At 40.5% G+C, this 24,610-nt stretch overlaps 2 protein-coding genes across 2 annotated transcripts in view; one reads left to right on the forward strand and one right to left on the reverse strand.

Moving 5' to 3' along the window:
- The window catches only part of mnat1 (MNAT1 component of CDK activating kinase), a 34,903-nt gene extending 15,301 nt beyond the window's left edge, over positions 1 to 19,602 (forward strand). The window contains exons 8-9 of the mRNA XM_079262096.1: positions 4,737 to 4,858; positions 19,435 to 19,602. Of these exons, the coding sequence (XP_079118222.1) occupies positions 4,737 to 4,858; positions 19,435 to 19,555 (243 nt within the window). The 3' untranslated portion in view covers positions 19,556 to 19,602. The remainder of the gene's footprint in view (positions 1 to 4,736; positions 4,859 to 19,434) is intronic.
- A 336-nt stretch (positions 19,603 to 19,938) lies between these two features.
- trmt5 (tRNA methyltransferase 5) lies at positions 19,939 to 24,504 on the reverse strand. Its single transcript, XM_079261837.1, has 5 exons — positions 24,485 to 24,504; positions 23,335 to 23,921; positions 22,825 to 22,949; positions 21,166 to 21,805; positions 19,939 to 20,006 (listed from the first exon to the last, which is right to left on the reverse strand). Exons 1-5 carry the CDS (start codon positions 24,490 to 24,492, stop codon positions 19,945 to 19,947), a joined length of 1,422 nt encoding a protein of 473 aa, XP_079117963.1. The 5' UTR covers positions 24,493 to 24,504; the 3' UTR covers positions 19,939 to 19,944.
- Between the last annotated feature and the right edge of the window lie 106 nt (positions 24,505 to 24,610).

Here is a 24,610-nt window from a genome sequence, read left to right on the forward strand (position 1 = left end):
GGTTCTCTGGCTATAATCCGTTCTACACTTAGGCAGTTGAATTTGACTACCACTGAAAACACAAATGCATGTACACGCACACACATGCTGTAAGCTTATTTGCACAGACCTCTTTTTTTGTACTTGGTTCAGTCCTCTACAATGTGACCTCTGCTCAGTACATGCACTCAGGCAAGTTTTGCTTCACTTTGTTGTAGCAGACTCGCCTAACCTGTTTTACCGAGGAGTTTGTTGCTGTATACTCACTGCAACCCCCACTGACTCCTCTTCAGCTTTATCTTCATATCTCTTTAAAAAAGTAATGAACAGACACACAAAAACATCTCAAATCCAAAAGAAAGAGAACGGACATCCTTATTTGATGTCTTTTCCTTTTTATTGGTGTGCTACCATGCAGGTTGATGGCTGAAAAGGGTTTGGAAAGAGAGGCTAACCTGAATGTGGATAAAGAGAACTGTGAGCCTTGATTGGCATCGGCACATGTGGGCATTCACACCTCTGTCCCTGGCTCTGTCCGATTTAGATTGGCCTCAGCAAACCTTGCACACATGCAGGCTGGCCTAGCGGAAAAAGGAGTTGTCAGCTTTGGGGGCTTTGCACTATGGCAGCTGCCACTGGTCAGGCAGTTATATTTAAACTTGTAAGGCATAGAGAGGCAGCAGTTTTTACACTTGCTACTTGCTGTTCAGTGGGTCAGTCAGTGGCTCAAAGGTCTTTATCCATACAGAAGCACTCACAGTGTCGGAGCAAAAGAAGAAAGTTACGGGTGAGAATGGGGAGGTACTAGCTTAGCTCCTAAGTTTGCTTATCATTTTTACCTTGTATACAATGATACAATTCCCCTTTCCATTGTTCTGGTGATCAGTTTACACAGTAGTGAAGAGGGCCCCAGTCAATCCTGAGCAGTGACTCCCTAAACCCTTGGGAACCAAGCGGATGTGTGAGATTGTGTTTGTGTGCCTGTGTATGTTGTGGGGAGGTGCTGATGGAGAGGTTGGTCTCTGCAACCTTGATGTGTCCTGCTGAGCTGCAAAGTTAGAGGAGAGGTAGGGGTGCTGGAGTAGGCTGGTATTTGTCCTGTGTGTGGAGCATGTTTTTCCAGTGTAATTTTGAATAGTAACCCACGATAGAGTTATCAAAACTGACATTTTAAACACTGAGTAAGAGCTTTTTGTTTGACCAATTTAATCTGATATTATTTACTATTAAGCACTGAAAAATGCTTCATTTGGTAATAAATTGAAAAAAATCTAATTTTAGTTGATTTTCCAATTCAACTTATGTTATAGCACAGCCTAAAGAAGCATGACAATTTGATGGTACAAAGCATCAATGATTATTGGCAGGTAATGAGGGTATCGCATCTACAGAACTCAGTTTATACAAGTTAATGGACTCAGGCTTGCCGTGTCGATTAATACATTTGTAAGTTCCTTTTGAACAGACCTGGGCACTGCTGATTTTTGTTGCAGATTTGGCACAGTCATTGGGCTACAAGAGGGACAACCTCTTGTAGCCTGAAATTAATCTGACTTTTATTAGACCTCTGTTCCATAAAAGGTTGCTTGAATGTCTCTCACATCATTTAGTCAGATGTGCAAACCATGTTGCTTTCCCATGTGCTAGTAAGATGAACAACAGGATGAATAGATAGTAGTGTTATTGTGAATCACACCCAAATCCAGTCCAAGAGGCATAGAACAGTTTATTGAACCAGCACGCCTGCTGCCTTTCCTCCAACAAATGGAGTATGGGCACCTGTGACTGTTTCATTTGACCTGTTATAGCAGGCCTGTTTCTTGAAAGTGATATGGTGTTACCAGAATACTATAAATGTCTGCATCTGAGGCAGAGGCACACATGTAGGAATATTCCCCCTGGTATGATAATGATTTCCTTAAATCATCCTCCCCTGTGGTTTTATGAAGATTGATGGCTCCCAGAGTATTACTTCAGTGCCACAAGGGTAATAAAATAATTAAAATACCAGTAACATAGACAAACTTAAAATGCACACAATGCTGTATAGGTAGTAGGATGGGTGTCCATGATGAGAAAAACAGATGTTTGAATTGGCTGTTTCAGGCATGTTGTTCCAATGGCCTCTAGTCCTTTCACCATTTCTGCTCTGCTGGGTCGGGTTGGGGGTCCCATCTCTTTCCCCCTCTTGCTTTCTTTCTCTGGAGTGTTTTCAAACTAACATTCATATGCCGTAACTCAAACAGGCTTTAAATAGGAGGTGATGAGAACACGATTGAAAGTTTCAAAAGTATTATTAGTTACAATGCAGGGCAGTCCTGATAGAGCATAGCTTTGTGCTTACGGACACTCAGCTTGTCACCTATCAAAATAACTTTATATGTGATTAATTGTTTTTGTAAATATATCCAGGAGTTTTTTTTTTTTTTTTTTTTAAAGATTTTGTGCTGTTTTGTAATGTTGGATGTGCTGATGCCAGTTTTCAAGGTGGCCTTTCAAGGTGCCCTTGCAGAGGAATGCAACAACAATGTCTCCATACCGGGGGCTGGGTCTGTTCTGTCTGTCACTTAAAAATCTGATTTACTGAACTTCAGCCGTCTTCAGCTTCCAATTTGCTGCTGTCTTTCTTTATGGGTCCTACACCGTGGACCTTTCTTCTTCTACTTGTCCCTCCACCCCCTCGTCCCAGTTCATGTCTTTGACTGGCGCAGTAGGGCAGTTAAACAGTGCTGAAAGTCTGAAAGAAGATGGATGGAGAGACGGACAGAGTGTGAAAGAGAGGGAGAGTGACTGGGATTGCGCTTGCTGGTCTGGGTTTCATTAGCTTGTGCTGAAGCTCCTGTGTGTTGGATGGATGAATGGGTTAGGGCAACTGCTCACTTGTACCTTTAGGTTAAAGGTTGAGTGAATCCATAGTAAAGTGTATTTCTAGTGTTTTAATTTTTTAAAACAATAATGTAAAAGCCCACTTTCAAGTCTAAAGTAGTGTTTAAAAATTGGGAGTGCAGTTGTCTCTCATAGTTAAGAAGCATAGTTTAATTTATGTCGCACAAGGGCTGTTTTGACATAAGAGAATAGTGCTCGATTTTCTGCTTGAAAATGCATGGTAAGCAGGTGATTTGTGTTTCTTTCTTTTTTTTTCCCTTTTTTTTTTTTGTCATTTAACTTCCATAATTTCCTCGATGGGGAAAAACCCACTCTTGCTGTTAATGTGCTACCACTGTCACTACCTTTGTTCCTCTTCCCACCTGCACAAGCCACAAACCACTACTGAAAGCAGCAGGTTCAGACTTGTTCTGTTAAGATAGTTGAAAGTCAATCTGGGGAGTAGGAATGGGGTGATGTGAACAATATGTTGTATTAACTGTAAATCCTTTCATACAGTGATGGGATTTTCCTTTTTATGATATAATGCTTTTACCACCATATATATTTTGGTATTTGGCCATGTCAGTGATTTGCATCATTGCTTACAATGATCTATAGTATTACAAGGCATGAAAAGTTGGTAATTGTGTATGAATGACTTACATGGAAGCTACATGTAATTGTTTTAATGCGTTTTGCCTGAACTACAACTAGAAAGTGTGGGAAATCTGTTTAAATTTATCACTCTTCTGAAGTTTAATGAGTAAGTGTATTGTACTGTTACATTTTGTCTTTGTTAGTCAAACTACCCTGCATGATTTTCTGGGAATATGACATCTTTGGCTTTGTTTGTATTTACTAAAGAAGCTTTACATCTATCCCCAACTCACCGTGTATGCCCTTGGTGTTTTTGTAACATCAAGCTCAGCTTTTGTTGTGCTATTTCCCTTTGTGTGCGTTTGCATTGGCCAAAGCATGTGAGGGTGGGGAGGGCAGTCTTTGGCCACAGGGCACATGTTACTTGTTTAGTTTGGTTTTCATCAGCTCCCCTCTGTGTTCTGTTGTTTATTCTTCCCCCACAACTTTTTTTTCTCTCAACTTTCTCTTATCTTTTTTATCTTCCTTTTGTCTCAGCCTTCCTTTGCTGCTTTCCAAACCAGTCAATGCTTGCTTAAACATCATCTTTCTAACAGGTTTGTTACATGACTCCAGCTTGGTGAGTCAGCTTTAATGCTGAAGAAAAAAATGTAAAGTGCAGCAACTCAACACTGTGTAAATTTTCTCTTCAGTGGCAGAGCCCCAAATTTAAACAGGTCCACAGCATTCTTAAGAAGTCTTAAAATTTCTCACCCAGTGACCATAGTCAAGTTCATAAGCAGTTTGTGTAACTTTTAAAATAATATTAAAGTAAACTGAATTATTATCAGCTGAATGTTTCTGATTTAAGGAAAAAAAGCTAAAGTTTTCTTATCTGGTGCAATAACTGCAGGAGACTCTGTGTGACCTAATGTCACTGACATTCAGATTCACACAGGTTGCAGAGATGATAATGCCAGCATTGTTTTCTCCTTCTTGAGATATCGTTTAAGAATAATTTACTTATTCACAAAAAATTCCTCATAAAGAACATTCACGGTTATCATCTAAGTTAAGTTTGTTCACCAAACCAGAAGAACCAGGTGAAAATGAAAATGTTCAGAAGCCATTTTACCAAACAAGTCTGTCAACAAGTGGTTGCTATGAATGGTGCAGTTTGATTGACATTAAGCCTGTTTTCTTTTTTTTTTTTTACTCCATTTTTCCACACCAATAGTCTCCATTGTTGTACTCCCCTGAAACAGTATTGATTGTTGTCTTGTGTTGAATGCTTTGTTGTGTTTTTCTTTCAGCGTCAGACCGTGTCTCTCCAGCCGCTGCCCAGGATAGAGGAAGTTCTGTACCAATATAAACCTCTTCAAGTTGAAACCTATGGACCACCAGTGCCTGAACTAGAGCAACTGGGCAGATTCGGGTACAAAATTATTTTCTCAATCTTTTCTGCGGATCTTCTATGCAGCCAGAGTCATTTCCATGTCTATGACAGTGCTTTATACTTTTTACTGTTTAACCTTGCAATTTATAGTTATTTCTGTTCAATCTTGACAATGTCTTAGTTTTTCCTTTCCATTACTGATTCTTATGTCATTTTCTGTTCAGCATGTGTGAGACAGAAACTCTGCTTAAACTATGTGTTCGCTCTAGACGGAAATCTTTTTCTTATTTACTTATATTTGGGAAAAAAAGAGAATTATCTGCAGGGGAAAATGCAAATTTGACAAAAACAACCCCCCAAAAAAACAATGTAGTGCACATGCCAGGCCTCTAGTAGTGCAAAACTTTGTTATGACTCACCGAAGTGTGTGCCGCTGGTCTTCCTCACAAGACCAGAAAGCACAGTAACAGAAGCATTGCATGCTAACTACTAGTTTCTCTGGCACATGTGATGCTGGCATCTTTCCTGACCGTCTAAATGGTCTACCCAAACATGCTTTGTTTCAAGAAACCAAATAAATTAAAACAATGAAAAAGATTCTGCACCATAAGCATTACACAGAGGTTCATCATTGTTGAGGTTTTCACAAGTTAAACAAGATCTGTTTGCAGATGTGAAAGACGACGTGAAATATGTCACCGTCACCCAAAGATTCTGATTCCAGTTGACGGGACAGGACTTGTCTTGCATTTCAAGAAAATTTCACTGTGGAGGCCTTTGTCAAATTTAGGTGGTTTTATCCACGCAAAATTCTGTTTCTGTGTAAACGAGACTCCAGAACGCAACCATACATTTGCGTTTATTGTCTCAGTGTTGTTGTGGCGTGAACTGGGCCAGAGATAGATGGGGGTTAAATGCATGCATTGCATTAGCAGATTTCACAATGCTGGATCGTAAGTAAGTTACAAATATTAACTGTGAACGGGTTTCCGAACATGTGTTGGCAGCAGTTAATTCACCTGATCAGCCAACCGTTGTATGAACTTTGTGTAAGAAAGCTTACTTGCAGTCATATTCTTATAAATTTTCATTTTTGGTTGATATAACAACAATTCTCAGGTTACATAATGCAAACCTGTTTCCATAAAAGATGAAGCACTTAGTGAAAAAAATGGGGGTGGGACCTGATTTAAATGATTAATATAAATAATAGGAGGCTGTGTGATGAATTCATCTTGATTTATCGCATGACAATTTTTGCTTCCAAAAGCAGTGTTTTTTCAATTAAACGGGTTTTAGTGGACCAGTAAATCACATTAATTCTTTTATTAATTCTTAATATTCTAACTAAGCTCTAGGAATGTCTGGAAAAATGCATTTAGTTGCATTCTTATTGAAAACTGTATAAAAAGAAATAAAACAACATTTCTGTCCAAATCTGAACAGTATAAAGGACCATTTTTAGTACTTTAACTAACAACTCCAGCTCTTCTCTAATTAAGAGTCTACAACATGTCACAGTACTTTTAACTTTTTACATGTTTTCGTCCACACTCTTCATTAATAGACATTGATATCTAACAGTAGGTCACGGCAGGATGTTTCTTTTGTCAACATTTCATTTTCAGTCTGGTCATTGAGACAGAGGTGATAATCTCTGCTCTGATTGCAGTTTGGATCTGGTTATTACATGATGACTGGTGAGGCTCAAGCCTCTTGTTTGTGGTTTTGGACAGGGGCAAAGCCTGCAGCAGCGCTTTTTATTGAAAAGAGTAAATGATATTTTCTTTCATATCAGCGGTCAATAGTGTCCAGTGAGATCAGAAAAAGTAACTAGATTTGACTTTTACTACACTTTACTACACATTTGACTTTTTACACAAGAGTTACTTTTTTTTTTTTTTTTTTTAAAAAAAAGAAAAAAAAGAGTCGCTAGAGTGTTCTGGAAACTTGCTAAATACAGCGCTAAAGTTGCTAAATTGTTAGCATAGACTGTTGTTGACAGTTTTGACATGTTCACCAGTGTTATCGGTGTACCAGGAAATTGTGGACTGGCAAACATTCTGCTTTGTTTGGAATGCAGAATATTGTTTGTTTTTTTTGTTTTTTTTAACACATTTATTTTTCTACAATTAATTATTAACTATTAACTATTAACTATTAACTATTAATTATTAACTCAATAACAGTTTAGTTTTCACAGCAAAACTGGTTCATTAGCAACAGGCCAGTAAAAACAATTGCTGGATCCATGGATTTCAAAGGTTGGTCACACAATTCCTGGTGTTCTTAGTCCACGTGTCAAAGTTACTTTAGTGTGCATTATAGAGGAGAAAACATTGTGTAACTATAGAGATTTAATTACACATTTATAGGAACTGCTGGGGTGTGTGTGTGTGTGTGTGTGTGTATATGAATGTGTTTCTTTTTGGTTTAATTATGCTTGATTGACTGACAAATCTAGAAATGTGCAATCTAAATACAGTCTATTTACCATTTTAGTATTTTGTTTGTACATCTATGATGCAAAATATCGTTTGAGAATATAGAGAAATGTCTTAATGGAAAGCACAAAGCTTTGTCCATTGAAAGTCTCCGGGCTCTCAGTTCTGTCGTGGAAATCACTCCAAGGGTTTAGGAATGATTTTAAAAACCATTATAAATGAGCACCTTGCAAGCCACAGTCCAGTGAAGCAAGGAAAACTGGAAAAACATTTTTTTTTCCATACCTGCTCACTTCCTAAGCACATATAAAGAAAAAATAAAGGAGCACAATGGTAAATATATCCTTTTACCCCATTATACCACTTTTTTTTTTTTTATAAGCCTGGGAATGATGACTATTTATAAGATTTCTCACTTTCAGTATTTGACATGTCTTACTACTTGAACGTTTTCTGGTTTCCAGATGAAATAACAGTCAATGTGGACAGTTTCCCAGAAATCTTTTAGCAGATCTGGGTCCAGAAGGTAGTGAGTAGAAATAAGGTTCTGATTAAGATTACTTGATTAAAATTATTGTAAAATCATACAAAATAATTTAGATGGCTTGTACAGATTTATAATTAGCAGTAAATTAGTTTGAGGAATTTCTGAAGTTGAACATATTGGGGGGGGGGGGGGGGGTTGTTTTTTTCTCCAAAGATTGTTCTGCCAATGTACAGTTCCAAATAATTTCATTTTATGGAAATTATAAGAAACTTCCAAAAGTACATAAAACAGTTGTAAAATAAAATGTGTATCTTTGTAGAGTTTGGACACGTTTTTTTTTTCGGGTGAATTGTTATAGAGCTGCTTGAAGTCGTACTGCTTGGGAGGCCTGGCTCATTTCACTTGACTCTCCTCTGATTAACGGAGAGAGCAAAAGCAAAATATGGGGGAGGAGGACTGGAACGCAGAGAGGGAGTAACAACCATCACCATGCCACAAGCCGCCACAGTGCATCTGTAGGAGCGTCCATTAACACACACAGGAAGTGCTTTCCCCGACGGCCCCTTTGGGCCAATCAATCCACGACGCCATTGGTCCAGTCCTTACTGAATGTAAGCTATCCATCAGACAGCCCAGCGCCCAGCCGTCTGCACTTCAACTGGCTGGCACTATAGCCTACCCGCACACTGGGATCAGCCTGCTTTTATTGGGTGACAGAGGCAAAGGGGGTCATTTTAGCACAATCTCATTGACTTTGAACACGGCTTCACCCTGACAGTAACCTTCATGTGGCTGCAATGTGCAAATTGCAGCCACATGAAGCAGCCACATGATAATATCTGTGTGTCTCAAGATTAGCTTGGTTGTACTTTATTCTTAAGATTAGAAGTTGGTTGTTGCATGCTCACATTTGGCTTATTACCTGAAAAAAACACAAACTGCAAGTAAAATGTTTCAGAAGAGTTTAAGCTGAATTACAGGCACTTATTTGCATTATGTATTCAGTGAAGTGCTGAGGTCCTACTTCTTTTGGCCAGGCTAATCAATATGCAGATGAAACACATCTCACAATTTTTGCTGCATGCTGGAGCTCCGAGGAGGGAGCAAGAGGAGGGGCCCCCCATGTCAGCAGTTCAGGGGTCCAGGAGGACCGCTGCGAGAGAGGAAGGACTCTGCCACAGAGATAAATGAGGCTCTGTTCAGTGAGGAACACCAATCCCTTTGGTGCAGGCTGCAGGCAGCGACGCAGACAGGCTAGTTCACACAAACCACAAGTCCCACGATGCAATGTGCTGTTATTTAAAAGCAAAGAATTCTGCTGACATTTCTGCACAGTTGGCAATTTGTAATTCAGCAAAGTTTGAGATTTTCTGATATACATAGACAATCAAGCTAACATATTGCCTTGCATACCCAGTTCTCCTTCAGCCTGACATATATTTTGTGTCATATACTCATACTCACCTTTGTGATTGCATTGCCAGCATTTTAGCCACAATGGAACATGTATGGAGTGGTAAATATTCAAAAGTGTGTGCAGAGGAGTAGGAGTGCAGAGGGCATTCAGAAAGTGACAAGTGAATCCCCTGTGTAGAGAATTGGACCACAGTGCCGCTCCTGTGACCTGTGAAGGAAATATGTTTGAACTTGTGAGGAGATATGGAGGTGCCTGAGCGCAGATGAGGTGGAAGGGGCTGTGAAGGGTCAAGTACTTATTTTAAAACAGGGCTGTTTGTCTTGGTCAAGGTCCACTGTGACAGCAGCACCACTGGTGATTTGTCTTGGATGCAGCCGTCAAGTTAGACCGGAGCGTTGAGCTCACCCCTCCCTGGTGGCCCCTGGTGCTCTAGGGCTTGTCTATTGCAAAGGATGTCCAGTCAACACAAGACTGACTGGTGCCATATTTTTAATGTCAGCTTTCTCTCTCTTCTGCATACTTCTCCTTCTGTCTTGGAGTCTTTGTCTTTTTTTTCTCTTTTGCATTGCCCCCTCCCACCCCACAAAACCGCAGGAGCTCTGTACGGCTGCCAGGAAAAAGAAAAGCCACGCCTTTTTCACTGTCCGTCCCTCTCTTTCAGCTGTACCTGAATAAATATGGTCTGAGCTGAGCTCTTATATTAAAGACAGCTGCCTCAATACTGAAGCAAAGTACAAGCTGCAACGGGGCCTCCAAAAGTGCCATTCAGCTTTCACCCCTCACTCACTTACTCACTCACTCATACTCTCCTCATGTGCAAAGGTGTGTATGATTTGCCACTAAAGACATGATCCCAACTGTGTGAGGTTTTTATAGTGACTGTATAGTGCTGCTCATCTTATTTACTGCCATATATCCACAACTGTGCATGAACTTTAAGAATTATGAGTAGACTGTGAATCATCTTATACTCTAAATGTCCCAACATGGCTGTTTGCTTTTATGTGGAACAGTTAAAGGCTTTAATAAACAAAAATCAAAGCAGAAGTAAATACTGCTTTGGAGACACAAACAGAAACATATGCTGTTTACATTCACATGGCTGGTATATGAATCCCAGCAGACAGCACCTAGAGACTGTAGCAGTAGCTAATAGACTCCCGGCGCCTTGTGCTGACCCCACACCAGCTGATGGACATAACCTGAATAGAAGTACATACATCAAAATACTCAGCGCCTCAAAGTCACGCCTGCATTCCAGTTGAAACAAATCTGTTGGGGTGTCCTGTAGACAAATGCTAGAGACCTAAAAGAATTAAAAACTTCTATTTCTGTATCTGATGTAGATTGTGGAGCATCTGGATCTAAGTATGTTCTCCACCAGAATACTTTTAAAGCTCTGACTTTGTAGGCGATGAAAGACTGACTGGGATCTTGGACAAGGACAAATCATTTGGGGAGGCAAAAATGGGGGAGAGAGAAATTGGCTGCGGGACACTGAAAATTTCAACTCAAACCTCAAGTGCTGACAATGAAAGCAAGCCAGAACAGTTGTTTGTGTTGGCACGGGATGCCCTGAAATTAGCCCATCTTTTTCTGACAGAAGTTGCCCAATATGCTTTGCCAAATGCCAGTATGTATAATATTTTGAAGTTCAAGCTCTTCCCCACTCTGCATTGCTTTCTATAATTGGTGGAAAAAGTGAGGTTTTCAGTTGGGAGTGTTTGTCATGGATTCGTCTCTTGTCAGTAGGGTGAAGGGTAGCAGCTGAATGAATCAGTGTTTAGTCTGGAGCTCCTCTCTTGGGGATGCACTTCTATGCTCAAGGAAGTAGTTCAAAGAGCACTTTCTCTCACTAAGTCACTATCTAAGGGGTTAAATAGCTATGGATAGTTTGCTGTGACTTGCATTCATAAACAAAGAGGACAACCAATAATTTTCTCCCCCCAAAACTGTCCGCAAAATCTTCAGTTGAAGTGAATTAGTTTACTCATGGACACTCATGGAAAGTAATACATAAATCACTTGTGTACACATACATAGACTAGCTATGTTTAGCATGTACTTAAAAGACGCCTGCTCACTGTTCTGGTTGGGAGCCAGAGGTTAATGGGTCTCTGAGTGATGCTCTCCTCCTCTCTGTGTTCTTTAGCTTTCTATGCATCCCTTGGTGCCTGCGTGTTTATTTGAACTATGTGAGCATCTGTTTGTTTGTGTGTTGATTTATACTACATGTTAAGTGCTTTGGTGGGAGGAAAGGATCGAGGATAGTCAGTGGTGCCATCACATCCCTTAATTCCTGGCAGCTAGCTTTTCTAGCCTCTCTTTGCCTGGTTGGCCTGATTCCAAATCTGAACTCTCCAGTTATCCAGCTTTGGCTTCACTGGCCCAAAGCACTAGAACTGACCCTGAATTTTGCTCTGGGAGTTTGAAAAACCACTAAAATTGGTCTATGGTGTACTTTTGAATCCATTTCTGCCATTGCTAACTTTGAGTATGCAAGTTTCAAGCTGCACACAGGTCATTGTTTCCTTACCGTGCTCACTCTGTAATGGAAATGCAAGTCAATCATGATGTTTTTCTTTCCCTCATAACATGCAGAGGACAACCTACAGAAGGAATTTCTAGAAATGGTCACAAATGGCTTTACCATATACTCCAGATTCTCTGATCCCTGCAAGGCACACATCCATCTGATGGGCTTGATGAGTTTGGTGGAGCCAGGGGGTGGGTCAGAGGTCGCTGACCGTGAGGGACCTGAGGCACAGCACCAGGATGTCAGAGTGCTCGAACTGACAAGAGCAGAGTGATGGCACCTCAGAGAGACGAGTCTCGCACTATGGGCCACAAATACTTGTGCACTCTCACACTCTTTCTCACACAAACACATCTTTGATGCTTAAGTTATGAGCTGGAGAGTGAGGCGCCGGGTAGCGTGACCTGACATGAACTCTTTCAAGAGCAATGGTCTTTGATCTACTTTTACAACTATTGGACAATGTCTCAAAGCACATATCTTATCATTTATCCAAGTAAAATATTACATGCATCATTAATAGAAAAATTGTTTGTCTCTTGCATCACAGTAGGGCTTTCCCTCAAATAATCGGGGTTGCCACCATAACCAAGACCTACAGCTGAACTTGGTTTTTCAGTTACCCGATATCCCCTATTCTTCCACACAACACACTCATTGCACGTGTCTCTGTCTTGTGTTACTGGAATGAGCATAGCCAGTAACTATAGACTCCAGTGCTTCACAAACCATTTAAGTGTTTCCATTGCTTAGATCTAAAGGCTTGACTGCGGTCTTGGGTCACACAGATTTAAAATTTGCATAGCCAAAAGAGAGTGCTTGCACTATAAAAGTATGGAGGCTTGAGGCCATCTATTTGACTTGCAAACCTGTCTGCGTCAACAGGATGCCCCATTTCTATATACAGCATATAGCCATCACCTTATGCAGATACTCAATTTGTTGCACCAATGATGCTTACTCTCCTTATTTCCTTGGGAAACTACACCAGAAATGGAGCAAAGCGTGGCCATTGTCTGATTGTCTACCAGCCAACACCCAGACCATTATCCCATCTGTCTCAGTAAACAGACCATTAACAGACAGGGCTGGTGGAAGCCAGATCACTATTGTTTTCCCTCCCATAGATCTGTGCAAATATTGATCTTCTCTTGTATGAGTCAAAATAAGCTTGCTCTGTACTGGACAAGAAGCATTTTACATGTGGGTGAGTCATTTCTGACCCCAAGAGTGTGCAGAAAACAGATGGAGAGCTCCAAAATGACAGAATGGGAGGCCCATTTGTTGAGTGTATTCTGGTCATCTGTAAGACATCTCTTAGTCTTATTGTTTTCCTTTTGTGGGCTTACTGCCAAACAGATCAGCAATCTCTCCATGAGATGAACCCAGGCCAGACCAAACCAGGCTATTGGCAGAAGTCACTCCAGTAGGCAGGGAACTCCAAGGATAACAGCCTAGCTTGAGTTCATATATATTTGTATCACAAGCTAGAAGTGGCAGGATCAACACACAGCTCAGGATAAGTTGGTGTCTCCTGACTATTTTGACACACTGATCTGTGTGGAGGTTTGCAGCAGTATACTAGGGCTGCATGCTTTAATTCTGAGCCTGATGGCATGCATAACTATGCCTACACACAAACTAAATGTGTATGGTTAGGTCATTCACACAAACATAAACAGATTGAAACTCTACGCATCTCCCCTGCTTCTTAACCTTTAGGCAAAGGGCCGAGCTATGTACAACGGGATTAGGTGGCTCATTTTTAGCTGGAGAAACAAAACAAACTCCCATCAAGCAGGGTTTGGCTGTGAGGATAACTGAGACACACACACACACACACACACACACACACACACACACACAATTTTCCCCTGAATCAAAATATTTCCCAGTACTTGAGACACTCCAGTAATTGATACCTGAGGAGACCAGTCGTCTTCCCCCCCCCCCCCCCCCCCCCCCCCCCCGGGAAAGCTCTATTCTTCCTCTTTGTATCAGTGGTCTATTCCCTGAATGTTACATCTGACTGCCAAGGCTCATTTAGCTGTAAATGTATGTGTGTATGCATCTGTCTATGGGTGTGCCTTGTGCTGGCGGCCATTCTCTGGATAGCATATGCCTTACCATTGTGTACGACTCCATTTGGTTAACGATGACACTGATGTCATGTCATTATGTTCCTCCTCCTCTGCCTTCTAAAATTTCCAGGCTGCAAACTTATCAAGTGGCAGCTCAGGAGACGATAGAAAGGTGCTCTGTCTGTCAGGTGGTTAGAGAGAAGTATAATGCTTCCCCATGCCCCATGGCTGTTGCAATTAGGTATGAGGCCAGTGGCTTTCCAGTCATCCAGCCTCTACTGCCCCCATCAGGCTAAAAGATCACAGTGCACGGTGAAGAAACAAGCCCTGAATGAGTGATGACAGGAGATTGTAGGACCAGGAAGTAAAGTTGAATTTAGGCACAAGTTGCACAACATGCCTTTATCTCAGTCAAATCAACACTCTTGGTTTTGATCAACAAAACAAGCATGCCTATTGTTTTTTTTAATGAGCCCAACAAATTTCCTTCCTGAGGGCAGCTTATGTCATTACATGAATGTATTTCTGAGAGCGTTAATGTCAAATGTCACCCAAAGCTTCTGTTAACACTCTAAACTTGTTCTCTCCTTAAGTAAGTACGTGTTAGCAATACTCACCTCTCTCTCCTTCACTCTTTTGGGATGCAGAGAAGCAGACTCTGCCTGTCAGTAGTGATGATAAGACACATGATAATGGATAGGGGTTTTTAACCTAGCGAGAATATGACGTAACCACTCTAAGCCCCCCTCAACCACTCTCACAGAATACAACTTTAGATAATCTGGCAGGCAGTGGGTAGGCTAATAGCTGAGGATCTATCTCACACGCTTGCATGTCCCAGTGGAAGCAGCATTCAATGGAAAAGAGTGTGACCTATGACCCATAGTGATGAAAGACTGCTGTTGACAGATATAGTATACCTGTGAGAGTTATCTGTGTTTGGTTTGTCTGCAGGGATTTTGTTGCTGGACTGCAGCTTTGTACATTCTCTTCCGGCAAAATTTTGCACCATGGGTTCCTTTCTGGTATGGATACAAACAGCTCTGCTCTTAGATAAACATGTATTCACACACTTGAATTGTGTGGATACACACTTGGGGGCATAAGCACACATTGCACATCCAAACAATGCACTCAGTGTGCTGTGACTCTCACAGGGGTACATTTTCTCTCAGGGTAGAGTGTATGAAGGAGGGGCAGATGGAGTGGCAATGCTGAGTGAAACTGGAGAAGCCTAAGGAATGTAAGGGGGTGTTTGGGGAGGACTGGAGTGAAGTTTAGTGGGTAAAGGGGGGTTGACTTCAGGGGTAGGATGGGTGATTAGGGGGTGACAGCTGAGTGCTGACCCCTCTATAATGACAAATCATCTGGCAGGTGTGTGGCTCTGTACCCCATCCCTCCAGCTCTCATGATTCCCAGGCCAGGAATCCTTAATTGCAACTGGAGCATAGCGCTAAAGGAAGACTTCCAGGCATTTGAACTGTCATTCAGCAAGCTTATGTCCTTTTAGACAAACAGAGCAGCTTACGTTCATATGTACCTTGCTCTGTGTTCATCATTTGCTGTCTTTGCACATTAAATACCCCAGCACATGCTCCTATGCGTGATGAACTTGGCTAATGAGGCATCAGTCCTTGGAGCAAGTATGGTTTATTGATTTATCTTTACAGAGGTGTTTTTTTTCCTCTTTCTTTTTTCCTGACCCAAGTTACTTCAGCTGAATGTAGCATTTAAATTGCAAATGGCCTGAAAGTCATTGCAACCCTGTGTGGATCATGAGCAATGCTGACGAAATGCAGAATGCAGGAAGCAAGGAAGTCTCTGATCTTTTGCACAGTTAAGACAAATGCTGACCCTGGATCAGTGTGGATGATGTGAAAGCAGACAGTTACCTAGCTGAGGTGGTGGAAGGAAAAAAAAAAAAAAAAAAGACCTTCTACATCTTTTCCTAAACTGTTCCAGTGAAATGTCATTAGGTCAAGGTGATTTTATCATTCATAAGAAGAATTTACAGGGACTTTGTCTGCACTATTTTGTCACCATGTTGGCATTTATAGACCCAGAAATGATTACATTTATGCATTGATCCATGAAAACTGACTTTCACGAAAGCCAAATATATACTTAGATTATGAAATATAAATCAGTAAATAAATACAAGTGGGGAAAAAACAATAGCATGCTGATTATAATTTGTTGTGTATGTATTTGTATGATTTGTTGTTAAGTTATTATTTCCTTTCCTTGTTTAAAGGATGGCCGTTTAGTTACTGTGCTGAAAAATGTAATAAAGGTAGCGTTGAAACACATTTTCTCAGTATCAGGAGATTTTTCAACTCAACGTGGTTGCCATCTTGATTCTTCAGGATCATGCTAATTTAATTCAGGTTGGAGCCTTTGCCAATAAAAACTATGTGCAACTCCGCCCTTCATCACAGATCAATTTTTGAGCTGAAAGAAGCAACTGGGTTGGACATTTTGAGGACTCTCAGAAAAGATTGGGTTTTTCTTAAAAAAAAACAAAAAACGGTTTAGCTTTTATATATTTGTTTTAACTTGCTGGATTGTAAATAACAATGTCAAACTTTAAAGTATAAAAACAGACTAACCACATGTGGTCATTCTTTAGTGAGCTTTGTTTAAAACTTATTCGGATTGCTTCATGTACTGTGGGTCTACTCTGTGGTTTGCATGTTGATTAAGTGTCTACTTGTTGAAATAGCTGCCATAGCATTACAGGGCTCTTTTCTTTTCCATCAAGCCTTGGCCTTCATAGCCTTTCTTAATCCAATTGCAGCCAACACATGGAGTATAGACAAGAGGCCCAACACCGCCTGCATCTCTGTCTGGTATCTACTGCTTTTCCTTCACAGTTTTTTAGCCTTTCAGCCATTTTCTACAAAGAACCCAACGTTCTATATGCCTCAACAACATCACTGGATATAAACACAGAGACACACCACACTCTCAGCTGGAAATCACGTGGAACCCGCCGGAACATTTCACCACTTATCTTTTCACTTTGAATTAGAGATGGAGCGCTGCCGCGTTTTCCAGGCAGAAAGACTGGGGAATACTTCTGGGGTCCCTTCAGGAAAATGTCTGACTGATATTAGCATTAGCAGGAGACACTAAGTATTCAGCATTCCAGACCCAAGTGGAAATATACAGTTGGCTCAGACTGTTTTGATCCAACTTCTGGGGCACAGTGAGTTTTAAAATAAAGGATAATAGCAGATGGTAGGAAGAAGTGGGTGTAAAGTAACCCAAGCCACTATCATGATGCAAATTTTACACTGAAGATCATTTTGATTCCAAGAGAATATCATATCCAAATAAAGGGATTGTCCATTGGAGAAAATTACATATATACATATAGCAAAAGACCTGTCATATTTACTCATGGCAGTTTCAGTCTGACATGCACACATGCATACTGTCACTGAGTTGTCTTCATCACCTGTATTTGTCTTTTCCAGCTCCCCCTAAGCGACATAATGGGCCAGTCCAAAGTGACCCATATTTACCCAATAATACAAAGCTTTGAAAAGACCCATATCAAGTTGCAGCTAATGCTCCAGTGGGGCCCGGAGAGTGAAAGATGTTACCGGCCGAAACAGCTCAAGTTTCAGGTCCATGCGAACAAAAGGCTGTCCAGTCTGGAGAGGGAATAGGAGACTGAGGGGACGGGGGAGCTAACAGAGTGGGAGAGTGCCAGTGCACCCAGTGACACTGTAATGTCAGAGAGGAATGAACGTTTGGTTCAGACAAATGTTGCATCTCATTTTACGATTGACAGCTAGAGTTTTTGGTTCTTATTTTATCATTTGTTTCTTGTTATAGCGCGTCTTTAAGTGCGCCTTTTTGGATGCTGCCGCTGAGTTAATGGAGCAGAACTGAACAAACTTGTGGTGTTCTGGGTGAGCAGAGGACAGAAAAGGTTTGGTTTAAGAGAACGTTTATGGTGACGATGATACCCAAAGGTGACTTCACCTCATACATCCCCTCCCTCTCTCTCGTCTTTCCAATTCCTAGCTCCCACACCTACACTGCTACCATCTTCCTCTCTCTCTCCTTCATGTTCTCCTTTTGCTCTCCCTCTCCTCAGGGCAGGCAGGTATAAAGTTACACAGAGCTCTCAGCTTTCTTGGAAGGAATGACCACATGAGTAGCTTGGGGATTAGATTAGCAGGAAGAGCAGACTTAGCCGGGCTGTAAATAGCCCACTTTTTTTTACCATTAAAAAGGCCCAGTACAATATAATCAATGGATAGCACTCATCTGATGCAGGAAGCCATATGAGAAGACCTCCCTCAAGTGCTCTGAAGGACAGGCTACAGAAACTTGGGCCTAATGAAGTTATTATTAATCACTGGGCCTCCTATTTTGAACTGCGTGTTGTTTCTCGAGTGGGTGATGAGTGTTTTTATCTGATTAATATTTTGTGTCGTTCCATTTTCTCTCCATTTTGTAAGATTTTGGCTGTTTGCTATCAAGACTTTGGTTTTAATGTCACAAGAATGCCAGAAAAGTGCAAATGTGAATGGTTGTCGCTGTGTTGGCCCTGCAATGGAATAGTGACCTATCCAGGATGTACCCTGTCTCTTACCTTGCAAATGCTGGGATAGGCTCCAGCTTCCCTGCAACCCTAAATTGGACTATGTGGTACAGAAAATGAATGAACATGCTAGCAAGTATTTATTCTATATACTTACATAAAAGAAAAATGTAACAAGACAGCTCATGAAATCATAAAACACTGGAATCGTACCGAAATCTTTTTTTGCTAACAAGTACTCTCACCAACACCTTTTTCTCACTTATCCATCACCCATTCACATCCACTTCCAACTCTGTCTCTCTGAGCCTCCCCACAAGTGTTAGGTTACTCTGTAAAGCAGCTTGAATGGGCACAGAAATCACAGAGTGCTGTCTGTCCCCTTGATTCCTGTTTCACTTTGAAGTTTCCCCTGCTCGCAGGAAGAGGCCACAAAGCCATAGTCGTGTGAGGGCTTTAGACCTCTCTGCCAGGACTACAGAGGGGGAGACAGATGGAGAGCAGCATATTGAGCAAGGCTACGTGTTGTCTCTATTGCAAGAGGACTTTGCTTTTTTAGCTTTGTTGTACGAAACGACCACTTTGAGTGTACAAAAATGTTAGAGAAAGGATTAGTGTGGGTGGAAACGCAGGTCAAACACCCCTCTACACACACACAGCATAAGTAGAGGGACAGCTTTAACATGATGTGGAGACTAAATTAACAGCTGGACTGTTTTTTTTGTCCGCACACAAATGTGAAAATAAACAGTGACTTGACTTTGTGGTTTAGCCTGAAAAGGGGCTTTGGCAAGATACATCTGTAAGCACTTAGAAAAAAAAAAAAAAAGACATCTATAATACTTTAATAGAGCTATGTTGGTGAGGCTTTTAGGCACAAGGTGTTCCACAGCTTGTGTATGCATACATCTGTCTTTGCTGATCTCATCAAAGAGTCCAGCAAAGCCAGAAGTGCAAACTTAAAAGTGTGGCTTTATAGAGGAACTAAACTGAAGTTACACAAGAAGTACTTTAAAACCAGCTTCAGAGTGTCAGTCAACTTGTCAATATCTCACTGCTGGTACTGAGCGAAGCTTTTGTGTGTGTTCTCAGGTATCTGAACCACGTACGGGCTGCCATGCCTCAGGACACAGCCGGAGGATACACCTCGGGGTTGGCATGTTATCGAGCCGTCCAGGATGCTTTCAGCGGGCTGTTCCCTCAGAGAGGATGAGCCCATCTAAATATCCTCCAGTTATACCTGTGACTGAACGGACTATAAATACAACACAAATACTACCCAAATGCTGCTGTGGTGCGTCATGTTCAGACTTGAGAAGTGTGTTCATTTTTATGTATTTTGTTAAATCCATTTTTGAATAAAACAAACATTGGGTCTGTCCATCATTTTGAAATTTATTTAAAAATTAAACAACTCCAAATGTATTGTGTGCAGCCAAAAAATAAGAATAATGACAGATCTTGGAGCACAAAATTCAAGCAAGTTATTTAAGACAAAACTGAGATGCAAAAGATTATCTGCAGTAAGAGTAAAACTGACTAGAGAGGAAAAAAGATCTCTTCTCTTCTCGCTTTCCTGATACTTCCAGGTTTATGTGATTATCATGTTGAATATGTAGTTGCTTCACACTTCTGTCTCTTCAGTGCTGGCTCCTCTGAGGACTCTAAATACAAAAAAAATAAATAAAAATAGATCAACCTAAGATAGTTTACACAACAAAGTGCACGGTTAAAGCAAACATGGTAAAAACTATAGAAATCAATTATGAAACTAGAAATTTAGTTTGGTAAAACCAAAATAACATAACGGCATGAACACGTAACAGCAACCATTGAGCATGGTGGCTCAGGGTTGAGGATTTGGGATTGCTTTGCAGGATCTGAAAACCTTACAGTTATTCTAAGACATGAACTTTTTACAAAAGTAGAGTCAGACGTTTGACAGCTATAGGTTGCCTGAAAATGGGCCATGACAATGCAAACTTTAACTGAATAAAGTTTTTTTTCAAGAAGACTGGGCATATATTTGTCTGCAGCGATGTTAGAGACTGATAATAGTCATGGCTGATCACGGTGGTCCCATAAGCTGTTAAATCAAAGTCTACTGAGTTTTCCATGCACCGCTTTCACATTTTGGCTTAGTTTTTGTGAAATAATTACACAGTGTAAGATATTATATGTAATTCATTTTAAGTTGTATTCCTTATCTACTATATTTTAATCCTTTAAAATCTTCACTAAGAAAAAAGCAATGGATAAATATATATTTTTTCACTTCCTTGGGACAACAATAATAAACTTGATGTTTTGTAATATATAGTTGAGAAGATAGTATTATTGTAATAAAAGTTAAATGGTCAAAACTTGAAACACCCTTAGTTTGGAAGTATTATATCCACAAACCAAGTGGCAGAGATGGCTTAGACATATTTACTTCCACAATGTCTAAATAAAATTCATTAGAGCAGACATTTAAAGGGTTTAGACATAATATATACCAGATCTTTAAGTCCTGACACAAAGCCTTAAAATTGAAAGGGTTATTTCTTTATGACAGTATTGTCTTGCTTTACATCTGCATTTTCCAGATAATCATTTTTTCTTTATTCATTAATTGTCTGCACCCCTTCAGCTAATTCAGGGTCAGGAGCCTCTCAGCTGCTATCAGCCAAGAGGTGGGGTACATCTTAGACAAATTGCCTGTATTTCAGTTTTTTTTTTAAAAAAAAGCTTCATAAAAATAAATTGTGATGACGGAGGAAATGCAATAATTCCTACTCAGTTTACAGATCTTTCCTTACTGATTTACAAACCATTTCTTACCTGTGTTTTCATCCTTACTGTAAAAGAGGACCTCTTTAGGGAGTGTGAATTTTACACACATCATCTCTTTGTTGGGTGCTACATTACGCACAAAATGCACTGAGTAATTGTTCTTCAGAGGGTATCCGAGGCTGTGAGAAGCCCTTTCCACTATATCCATCTCAGGGTCGTCATCTTTAGAGAAGCCGTAGCAGTGCACCGTGGGGAGGTTTTGGTCACAGGGAGGTTCTTGCTGCAGAAGACCTTTAAAAGCATCCAGGAACTCCAGAGCCATTGCAGGCAAGTTCATCACCACATGAACACCAGCTTGTCCCTTCAGGAGAGCATGCAGCTCTTCCTTTAAAGGTCCTGTGATGAAAGCTCTACCATCAAGATTAAAGGTTCGGACTTTGCTGTCCACCTTGTTTAACTTGCAGTTGTGCTGCAGCCATCTGTAAGACTCTGGGTTGAGATCATTGGCCAAAACGTTGGCACCCAAGCGGGCAGCCGGGATGGCAAAAGGTCCAACACCAGCAAACACATCAAACACAGTATCACCACGTTTAATGAGCTGCACAACTCGCTGGTGCTCTGTACTCAGTCGAGGATTCCAGTACACACGAGAAAAATCAAACTCGTATGTCACCCCATTTTCTTTCACCTGCAACAAGGACAGATAACGAAAGAACTGTCAACAAATATCCAAATACACACTGTGAATCCAGTCGTGACCACAAAAAAAAAAAGATGATACTAAAATACTGATAAAGCTGAATGCTGCGATTTACAAGTCATTGACCACAATCACACACACAGGGCACATTAAGTATATATTAACTTCTATACACACATTAAGGCAAGGTTCGGTGTCTTGCCCAAGGACAGTTTGATATACAGTCTGGGGAGGCTAGGCATCAATTCACTGACCCTCCAGTTGACCTCATGACCTACAAAACCTCCTACATGCTGAGCTAAATGTTTAAATGTTTTATTTTGTGTTCTCCAGGCCAGAATTTTACAAAGTGTGAAGCAAACCTGTCCAGTGGGGTAGACGAAGTTTCAGTAGATGTGTAGAACTATGACATTAGTTATTGAAAGAATAACTAAAAGGTTTGGGATGTGCTTGAAAAGCTCAGTGAGATTAGCTCTGTAGGAATCCATGGTTTTTCCCAAAGTCAGCATCTCATGAATGCCTTATGACAGGTCAGTTATGGATTTAGTGTAGTCTGGATTTGCCACTCAGAAAACTATGGTTATCTTGGCTCATTTGCAAAGCGTATAAAGGATAAAATGACATAACTATGATCCTATAGCTATGAAATCCAATATCATGTAAAATAAAAAATAGGAAAATGTTTTGCTTTCAAACTTCAGCAGCTGATTTTCTAGGTTCCCTAACAGTGTTGTGAAAAGATGAGGTGATAAAACACAAATATAAACATACCCTTGTCTAAGCTTTTTGTTTAAATAGGTTTTGCCACTGGTTTCCCTGCTATTTTCAGTTACCTACAAAATCTTAAAGATTTATATATAGCTGCAATATATTCTTTATTGCATATTTACATTTACACTTTGTAAAGAGTCAGAGACTTTTAGGAAAAGAAGGTGCATATCTGAGATGAAACATGCAGCTTATATGTTCATATGTATGAATCATTAACTTGAAACAACTGCACATACCTTGGCAACCATGTTCTCCTCACCAGCCAAAACCTCCATCTTGAAGTTACGATAAGTTGAGTCAATTATGTTTGTCTTGTTCACTACACAGGTCACACCAGGGTTTTTGTCCATGATCACTTGACCTGCAGTGGAAGCAGCAAAGAATTAAATTTCCAATCCCTGATACTTGCTTGTAACAAACTCTATTCATCAATAGCCTGGAAAGAGTTCAGAGTATGGAAAAATAGGCACTAGATCCTTGTTGTAATCCCACAGTTTTAACTTGACTACACACTAGTAATACACATGAAGTTAAGTTTTAATTTAAACATTAAAACATGCCTAGCCCTTCTTAACAATTTCTGTGATGATTTAGAAAATTTCTTAACATTATGTCATCATGAGTAATGAGCCACACACTTTTTATGGCAGCAAATCAGACAAAAACTTCTGAACAATGTAAATAAATGATGTCACCAGTATGTTGTTTTGGAGGGAAATTTGTGTTTCAGTGTGTGTGCCTCTCACCAATGAGATTCTTGTATGGGAGCTGGTGGTCTCTCAGGTTCATGTGTGCGATATGTCCCACCCGGCTGAACCCTGATGTAACATCCTGACCCTGAGGGAGGACCGCCTCTAGCACTTCTTCACTCTTAAGGTTATCATAGGTCAACCTCAGCTCATAGTGGTGAAGCTCCTGTGCAATGCTGAAGGATCTGATGGCTTCAACTTCAGCCTCACTGAAGGAGCTTAGAGAAGACACTCTTTGAGGGTCCAGAAGTACTAACCGAAAGCCACTATCCTCCATTTCGTCTTGTACCACTCTGGGTACACCTGGGCGCTGGATGGCAGACTTTCTGAGGCTCTTTACTACTTTATTTAGGACCCCAGTGGGTACCCGAAGAGCTGGGACTGTAATGATCTGAGTAAAGGCATCTTTGTCCAAAGAGGTCATACCCCGAACCTCTGGAGGGGGCCGATACAGTTTGGACTCCATTATGGTCTTTGTGGCAAAGCCAGGACAAAGTGAAGCAGCAGAACAGACGTTCTGGTAAAGAGGGGCTTGTTTTACTTTTTGCTGAGTTTCAATAGATGTCACGATTCTGGTAAGAAATCTGTTAAAACACAAACAAACAAGATGCTGCTATCAGTAAACATAAAACTGTATAGGAAGGTTAAAATGGCTGGATTTTGAATGATTGAAACAAACAAAGCATACAAATATGTGTGGCTTTCATTAAGAAAAAACGGACAAAATGTCCTCAGTGCATCATTGTCTGTATTTTTTATTTAGATTACTGAAAAAAACATTGTGGTTTTGGATTGACCAAAGTAGGGAAGCATGGCTTGACTTGTTAAAAACCTACTCTAGTTAATGTGGATTTTATCAAAATACAGAAAAATCACCGTGACTTTCACTGTTTGGATGAAGGAAACAAAACAATTCACTTTATTATTTCAAGCTCTGGACGGAATAAAACATTTTGAGCAAAATTACACCGAATTATTTCTAAATGTGAAACAGAAGCGTTTAAACTCTTCTCAGTGAAGACTTTCGTTGCACAGGAAAACAGTTGTTCGCTGTACTGTATCATCGCCCGATTTCTAATCATGAAGAGACTTAATAGGGTTATATTTGTGGTACTAAACCAGACATTTCTGAAGATAAAACACTCACCTTAACATCCTGTCCTCAAACACGCTTGAATTGCGTCATCAGTGGTGGACGAATGCTGAATTGTGATTGGGCAAATGTCCGGAGAGTCGCTTTCTGATTGGTCACTATTTTCTTTTTGTCACGACA

Source organism: Telmatherina bonti (assembly GCF_933228915.1).
Source record: "Telmatherina bonti genome assembly, chromosome: 22".
Classification (NCBI taxonomy): domain Eukaryota; kingdom Metazoa; phylum Chordata; class Actinopteri; order Atheriniformes; family Telmatherinidae; genus Telmatherina; species Telmatherina bonti.